Source organism: Petromyzon marinus, unplaced genomic scaffold (genome assembly GCF_048934315.1).
Source record: "Petromyzon marinus isolate PM22_M1 ecotype Great Lakes invasive population unplaced genomic scaffold, UKy_Petmar_22M1.pri1.0 PM_G_Scaffold_84, whole genome shotgun sequence".
NCBI lineage: Eukaryota > Metazoa > Chordata > Hyperoartia > Petromyzontiformes > Petromyzontidae > Petromyzon > Petromyzon marinus.
Window position 1 is genome coordinate 677,959 of NW_027423040.1, and position 7,642 is coordinate 685,600.

A 7,642-nucleotide genomic window follows, 5' to 3' on the forward strand; every position below is an offset into this window, starting at 1 on the left:
GGCCAGGCATGATTCTAGACACGCCACCGCCTGTTTACCCAGTGACAGCGTACAGTTTGTGTTTGCAGTAACGTCTATTAACTCTGTTGAACACGGAGGTTATATCATAACAGTAGTTTCGTTTTGTTTTCCTCTGCAACTCTTCATAAGAATGGAAACAGGAAGTTAACACAGCACACACATTCAGCTGAAGTCGGAACTGTTCATCCCAGCATTTAAGGACATCTTAGCCTAGATTCGCACCTCTAAGTTGCGATTGAACATTAATTTATGCATTTCTGCCGAACACAAATAGTATTGTTTTAAACACCCTTTGCTATGTCAGCTGAATTTAGCTTTCATAAATATTCATTTTTTTCGTTATTTTATTTTCACCTACGTGACTTTACCCAATAGAACCAAAGAGTATGGATCCTAGCAGTCACGAAAGCTTTAAATCTATAATTATTCATTTTGAAGCCAGACAGCTGAAATTGTGTGCTCGGAGTTTTGGGTGAACATTCATTTTGAAGATACGAATGCTTCCAGGCATGTTTATAACCATTTGCCCTCTCATTGTGTGCCATAACAGCCTGTGTGATGAATTTGGGACACTTTTCACTATATCATGAATATATGAATAAGTATAGATGTGTAAGTCACGTGTTACTGTGTATATATGCTTTCCTCTGTGCATCGATACTGACGTGTAGATGGTGTGGATATTATTTTTTTCTGTCTGCAGCTGACGCTTCCTCTGATGCTTCCTCTGCAGAATTGGTCTGATGGAGCAAAGGCGCTCGGCGCAGCTCGGTATGACGAGTCAACAATGCGACCGGTGTGCATACAGCACGGATCGTACTGGAGATTTCACACGGCACCAGAGAACTCACACGAGAGAGAAACCCTTCAAGTGCAGTGTGTGTGGGAAGGCGTTTGCACATTCATCTGCTCTTGTAGCACACCAGAGAACACACACGGGAGAGAAACCCTTCAGGTGCAGTGTGTGTGGGAAGGCGTTTGCACGTTCATCAAATCTTGAAGTACACCACAGAACGCACACGGGAGAGAAACCCTTCAAGTGCAGTGTGTGTGGAAAGGCATTTGCACAGTCATCTGCTCTTGTAATACACCAGAGGACACACACAGGAGAGAAACCCTTCAAGTGCAGTGTTTGCGTGAAGGCGTTTGCACATTCATCTGATCTTGTAAAACACCAGAGAACACACACGGGAGAGAAACCCTTCTGGTGCACTCCGTGCGGGAAGGCGTTTTCACAGCAACAACATCTTCAAGTACACCAAAGAACACAGAAGCATCAGAAGATCCACAAGGAGTGGAGTCTGAAATCGGCTTGTGAAAGTCAAAGTGCCACAATGAGCCCATCCCTCATGAAACAAGAACCGGAAGAAAATCCCAGCTTGGACACTTTTAAAGGTATCGAGGTGAAATGTGAAGAGGTGATGGTGAAGAGGGAAGAGGTGAAGGTGAAATGTGAAGAAGTGATGGTGAAGAGCGAAGAAGTGAAGGTGAAATGTGAAGATGTTTTCCTCTGCAACTCTTTGTAAGAATGGAGTCAGGAAGTTAACACAGCACACACGTGCAGCTGAAGTCGGATCTGTTCATCCCAGCATTCAAGGACTTCTGTGCCTGGCTTCACATCTCTTAAGTTGCGATTGAACATTAATTTATGCATTTCTGCCGAACACAAATAGTATTGTTTTAAACACCCTTTGCTATGTCAGCTGAATTTAGCTTTCATAAATATTCATTTTTTTTGTTATTTTATTTTCACCTACGTGACTTTACCCAATAGAACCAAAGAGTATGGATCCTAGCAGTCACGAAAGCTTTAAATCTATAATTATTCATTTTGAAGCCAGACAGCTGAAATTGTGTGCTCGGAGTTTTGGGTGAACATTCATTTTGAAGATACGAATGCTTCCAGGCATGTTTATAACCATTTGCCCTCTCATTGTGTGCCATAACAGCCTGTGTGATGAATTTGGGACACTTTTCACTATATCATGAATATATGAATAAGTATAGATGTGTAAGTCACGTGTTACTGTGTATATATGCTTTCCTCTGTGCATCGATACTGACGTGTAGATGGTGTGGATATTATTTTTTTCTGTCTGCAGCTGACGCTTCCTCTGATGCTTCCTCTGCAGAATTGGTCTGATGGAGCAAAGGCGCTCGGCGCAGCTCGGTATGACGAGTCAACAATGCGACCGGTGTGCATACAGCACGGATCGTACTGGAGATTTCACACGGCACCAGAGAACTCACACGGGAGACAAACCCTTCAAGTGCAGTGTGTGTGGGAAGGCGTTTGCACATTCATCTGCTCTTGTAGCACACCAGAGAACACACACGGGAGAGAAACCCTTCAGGTGCAGTGTGTGTGGGAAGGCGTTTGCACGTTCATCAAATCTTGAAGTACACCACAGAACGCACACGGGAGAGAAACCCTTCAAGTGCAGTGTGTGTGGAAAGGCATTTGCACAGTCATCTGCTCTTGTAATACACCAGAGGACACACACAGGAGAGAAACCCTTCAAGTGCAGTGTTTGCGTGAAGGCGTTTGCACATTCATCTGATCTTGTAAAACACCAGAGAATACACACGGGAGAGAAACCCTTCTGGTGCACTCCGTGCGGGAAGGCGTTTTCACAGCAACAACATCTTCAAGTACACCAAAGAACACAGAAGCATCAGAAGATCCACAAGGAGTGGAGTCTGAAATCGGCTTGTGAAAGTCAAAGTGCCACAATGAGCCCATCCCTCATGAAACAAGAACCGGAAGAAAATCCCAGCTTGGACACTTTTAAAGGTATCGAGGTGAAATGTGAAGAAGTGATGGTGAAGAGGGAAGAGGTGAAGGTGAAATGTGAAGAAGTGATGGTGAAGAGCGAAGAAGTGAAGGTGAAATGTGAAGATGGATATTCAACTCCAAAATGGGCAAACCTTCACATTGATGGAGGCAACGTGAAGCAGGAGGAGAATTCTGACTGTGAGGCAGAGCGAGGCAACTCCCAGCAGTTTGTGGAAGTGGAGGTGTGGGTGGACTTCCTCCGAGACAATACAAAGTCAAATGGAGACCCGGTAGATGTGTAAACTTCACGTTTTAATAATTGTGTTATTTTATTTTGGGCACCTTTATAATATATGCCACAGGACCCGCACGAGCTTAATCCGGCACTGTCCGGGATACCGTTCCAGTGCCCAACCAGGCTGTTGAAAACACCGTGAGTGGATATTCTTAGCTCTTTCGGTAAAGTCACGTTGAAGGGAAACAATAAAATAATAAAATATATATAAAACAATAAAAATTCTCACGACGTTTCGACCATAACACAAACGGTCGTCATCAGGTGTGTCGAAACGTCGTGAGAATTTTTATTGTTTTATATATATTTTATTGTTTCCCTTCAACGTGACTTTACCGAAAGAGCTGCAGTCACAAAAGCTTTAAATCAAAATTTAACCGCGAGTGGAATTGAGGGTGACGGTGGAGGGCGCGAAGGGGGCGAGTGATGCCGATGGGCGGCGAGGAGGTCATCCGAGAGGATGCCCAGTGGGGAGATTAAGCAATGAAATCGCTCCACGTGTCAGGCGCTGGGTGGATCACCGCACAGCGGCATCGTGGGAGGTGGCGACGGCTCAGGGAGGTCTCTACCCGCCAGTGGATTGACGGTGGCTGATGGTGACGACGACGACGATGGATGTTGCTCACTCAACTCTGCGAGGTACGAAACGCCGGAGACGCACGGCGATGTGCGGGGTGTCCAGCGGCACGGTAGAGCCGATGGCCTCCTTGCTGCCGCTGTACAGCTGACGCACGACGTGGAGCAGGGCAGGGAGCACGCTGTCCACTATGTCCTGGCAGCCACTGCACAGCTGACCCATAGCCTGCGGTAGGGCAGGGAGCACGCTGTCCACTATGTCCTCACTGTGGCTACTGCACAGCTGACCCATAGCCTGCACTAGGGCAGGGAGCACGCTGTCCACTATGTCCTCACTGTGGCTACTGCACAGCTGACCCATAGCCTGCACTAGGGCAGGGAGCACGCTGTCCACTATGTCCTCACTGTGGCTACTGCACAGCTGACCCATAGCCTGCAGTAGGGCAGGGAGCTAGCTGTCCACAATGTCCTCACTGTGGCTACTGCACAGCTGACCCATAGCCTGCACTAGGGCAGGGAGCACGCTGTCCACTATGTCCTCACTGTGGCTACTGCACAGCTGACCCGCAGGCTGCAGGAGAGGAGTCGGCGCGCTGTCCATGAGCCAGGACATCCCAGGGGGCCAGGCTGGGCCGTCCCTCTCCTGTCCGTCTGCGTGGCCGCTGGTGAACATCGGTCCCCAGGTGGCGACCGCTGCCGGTGGAGAGACGTTCTTCACGAGTCCCGAGTAGTTGTTGATCGTGGTGGTGGTGGTGGTGGTGATGGCGTTGGAGCCGTTGATGTTCGAACCCCCACGCCGAGATCCTCCGAGGAGTTCCACCATCGGCTGCGTGAGCAGCAGAACCACAGTGAGCACAGCCGTGAAGATCGCCACGCTGGTGGTGGTGGTGGTGGCGAAGTTCTCCGCAGACCTCGAAGTGGAGGAGCGGCGTGGGGCGAAGTGGTTGCCTCTCCCGGAGCCGACTCCACTCTGGTCGCTCCAATGGATACACCTTAGTCACAGGCCTTTAATGACAAGAATGTGAAGTTGAACACTCAGTTCCTAGGTTAAACCTGCATGGTGAGAGTGGCCAGTCTTTGTGGACCTGTGGGTTGGGTAGATCTCTAACCAGGAGCGAGAGCCAATAAGCTCCCAAGCATTCACTCGGTTTTAATAATTCCATTCTAGATTTGAAGCTTTCGTGACTGCAAGGATCCATACTCTTTGGTTCTATTCGGTAAAGTCACGTAGGTAAAAAGATAAAATAACAAAAATCACGACGTTTCAGCCACAACACAAGTGGCCTTCATCATGACAGCACGGTCCCTTCACCTGATGAAGGCCACTTGTGTTGTGGCCGAAACGTCGTGATTTTTGTTATTTAATTATTCCACTTATATGGTGCTTGCTTAATCGCCTCTGGCAATTCGGACTTTTGTATCTCGTCTCAGACACACGAAGAGCATCCCCAAGTAGCAGCTGCCCCTGTGTGGCACAAGGTGGTGGCCCTGCACCGGCCTGCATGTGGACAAGAGCCTGTCAGTAGGGGGCGATGGTTGATGTGGCATCTTAGCTGTGGAGTTTGTAGGCAATGTTTAGAATTTGATCAATTTTGACCCACACGCCAGCATGCAATGGCCTACTCGTTTTGAATGACACTACAATAGTTTGTTGTACATACACTGTTAAGCAGACGGTGCATATTTTTAAAAATAGCTTTTTGTTAATACGATGTAACCTGATGCAGTCTATTTCACTGCAGTAATTCAATTTTGTTAAAATGCCTGTCAATAATTTAGAATGAATACTTGTCTGATTGTGCGTGTGCATGTAACATTTTGTCTGAGGGTCAAACATTGAATAAGTGATGTTAGGACAAAGTGTGTGTGTGTTTGGAAGTAACCTGTACAGAGAACTCGGGTGAGACCCGTTGTTCTTGTGATACAGGTCAAAGGGTACTTTTGTGTTTCACGAAGCGTCTGCCTCTGGAGCAACTCATCGTCTTTGAAATAGGGAGCACGCTCGGATCATTCATCAGTTACAAGGCATACCACTTGAAAGTTACACGTATAGGAGGAGGTACATTCTCTACAACACGAATTGTAGTTTTGTCTTACATGTTGACGTAGATTTTGTCTAACTGGGACTAGAAATGGTCCTTGCTGATTGACGTGTGGATGTTCGTACCTATCGGTTGAAGCAAACCCCACTGCTGTTGTTGAGACGCTGTGCACCAATAATAGTCCAACACATTGACGGCCTTCAGGCCAGGAAAGTCACAACATTTGCACACGAAGGACGCATTCACGCAAGCACCCGGTGCTCTGTTTTGAAGTTTTAAAATGAAACATCTTTGAATCGTGTTGTGTTTTGAATTAGATGATTGTTATTTCTTCATTAAAAGCTTATTTCATTTTACATCCGGAAGGCTTCATTGAAAAGGACATTTCGTGTGAATTTTCTCTCGTCGTTAAGTAGACGGCCTTGCCGGGGGTTCGGTTCGATGCGGACTTTCACCTGGTAGGGGATCGCGGGATCGAGATGAGGCGACACGGAGCGGCTGGCCGTCTGCAGATCGATTCCAACGTAATCGAGCGTCTGTCCCTGCGCCTCCGTAGTTGGTACAGGGGGTGCTGGATAATGTTTGGAATTACCCCAATTTTGACCGTGACACCAACATGCGTTGTGAATGACGCAACGTTATGTTTTACATCCGCCGTTTAGCAGACTGCGCATATTGTGGTGAATGTTACTGGGGTAGCCAGGTGTGCCTGTCCGTCGTTCGCATGTAGGGGGTGCGTGTAGGTTTACAGCGCCCCCTGCGTGAAAACGACGGAAAGGGCAGCGTTCATCACGGATAAAGTTGTGCGCTTTTATTTTAAATGTTATTCTTTTATAAGGTGATGTTGATATCGAAAACTGACACATAGCTGGCATGCCATAAATTGGAAATTAACTCTGCTTATTCGAATCAATGTATTCATATATGTTGATGAACTGTTTTCAAGCAGGTTTTGTGTCTTTAACGGCGACTACAGGGACCACGTGATTGTTTAAAAATATCTTTGATTATAACTATAATTGCCTACAATTCGTCATGTGTAGCTTATTTAGACTATAATGTATTCACTACCCAAAATGTATTTACTTGAAAACATAGAGCTGATATTTATTCTTGGTTCTTTCGGTAAAGTCACGTAGAAGGGAAACAATAAAATAACACAAATATAAAACAATTACATTCTCACGACATTCCGACTGCAACACAAGCAATCATCATCAGGTGTCACACAGGCACACACACAGAGACTCAGGCACACACAGAGATACAGACACACACAGTGTGTACACACACACAGTGTACACACACAGTGTACATACATAGTGTACACACACACAGTGTAGACACTGTATACACACAGTGTACACACAGTGTACACACACACAGTGTATACACAGTGTACACACACACACAGTGTGTACACACAGAAACAGTGTGTACACACAGTAATGTCCACGTTGTAGTTGCTGAGCTCACGCATCCAAGGGGTCTCTGTTCAAGAGATGGAGCAATGGAAAATGAATCTAAATCAACTTAAACTCCATTCCCGCTCTGTGACGTCACTACTCAGCATGACCTCATCGGTGTGAAACGCCAGGGGGAGGTGTGCTTCGCTAGTGACGTTATGTCACCAAGGTATTCACCCCACCCCCGTCCACCGCTCTCTTGAGCGTGACGTCACCTCTGCTTGGTCACTGCCGATATCTGTTCCGGTACAATCCTTATTTGGGCAAAGCTACGCCCAGTGACTGGTGGCTCATTAACATAATGTGTCCGTTAAAGCCGTCGCGAGTTTATTGCGACGGGTTCAGCGCCCACGCCCCCATCCCTCCACATATGGGCCGGCCTCATTAACATAATTTATTCAGTTACAGAGCCGCTCGGGGGAGGGAAGTGACGTTATACTACTTCCTGCTGTCGCTAGGTAACAGG

General features: G+C 47.0%; 1 protein-coding gene across 2 annotated transcripts; it reads left to right on the plus strand.

Moving 5' to 3' along the window:
* The first annotated feature begins 740 nt into the window (after positions 1-740).
* Positions 741-5,630, plus strand: LOC142921691 (uncharacterized). Of its 2 annotated transcripts, XR_012939620.1 has the most exons (3): positions 741-1,543; positions 2,154-3,731; positions 4,228-5,630. XR_012939620.1 is itself a non-coding variant. In XM_076062999.1 (2 exons), the coding sequence occupies exons 1-2, from the start codon at positions 765-767 to the stop codon at positions 3,097-3,099; spliced, it is 1,725 nt and encodes a 574-aa protein (XP_075919114.1). In that variant the 5' UTR covers positions 741-764; the 3' UTR covers positions 3,100-3,984. The 2 variants fall into 2 exon arrangements, 1 of the variants encoding a protein (XP_075919114.1); XM_076062999.1 differs by lacking the exon at positions 4,228-5,630 and having other exon boundaries at positions 2,154-3,984.
* The last annotated feature ends 2,012 nt before the right edge of the window (positions 5,631-7,642 follow it).

Bases quoted from the DNA above. Each gene is read 5' to 3' on its own strand.
- LOC142921691 (XM_076062999.1), top strand. From the start codon at position 765: ATGGAGCAAAGGCGCTCGGCGCAGCTCGGTATGACGAGTCAACAATGC. The intron at 1,544-2,153 runs GTAAGAATGGAG...CTTCCTCTGCAG, and splicing joins GTTTTCCTCTGCAACTCTTT to AATTGGTCTGATGGAGCAAA.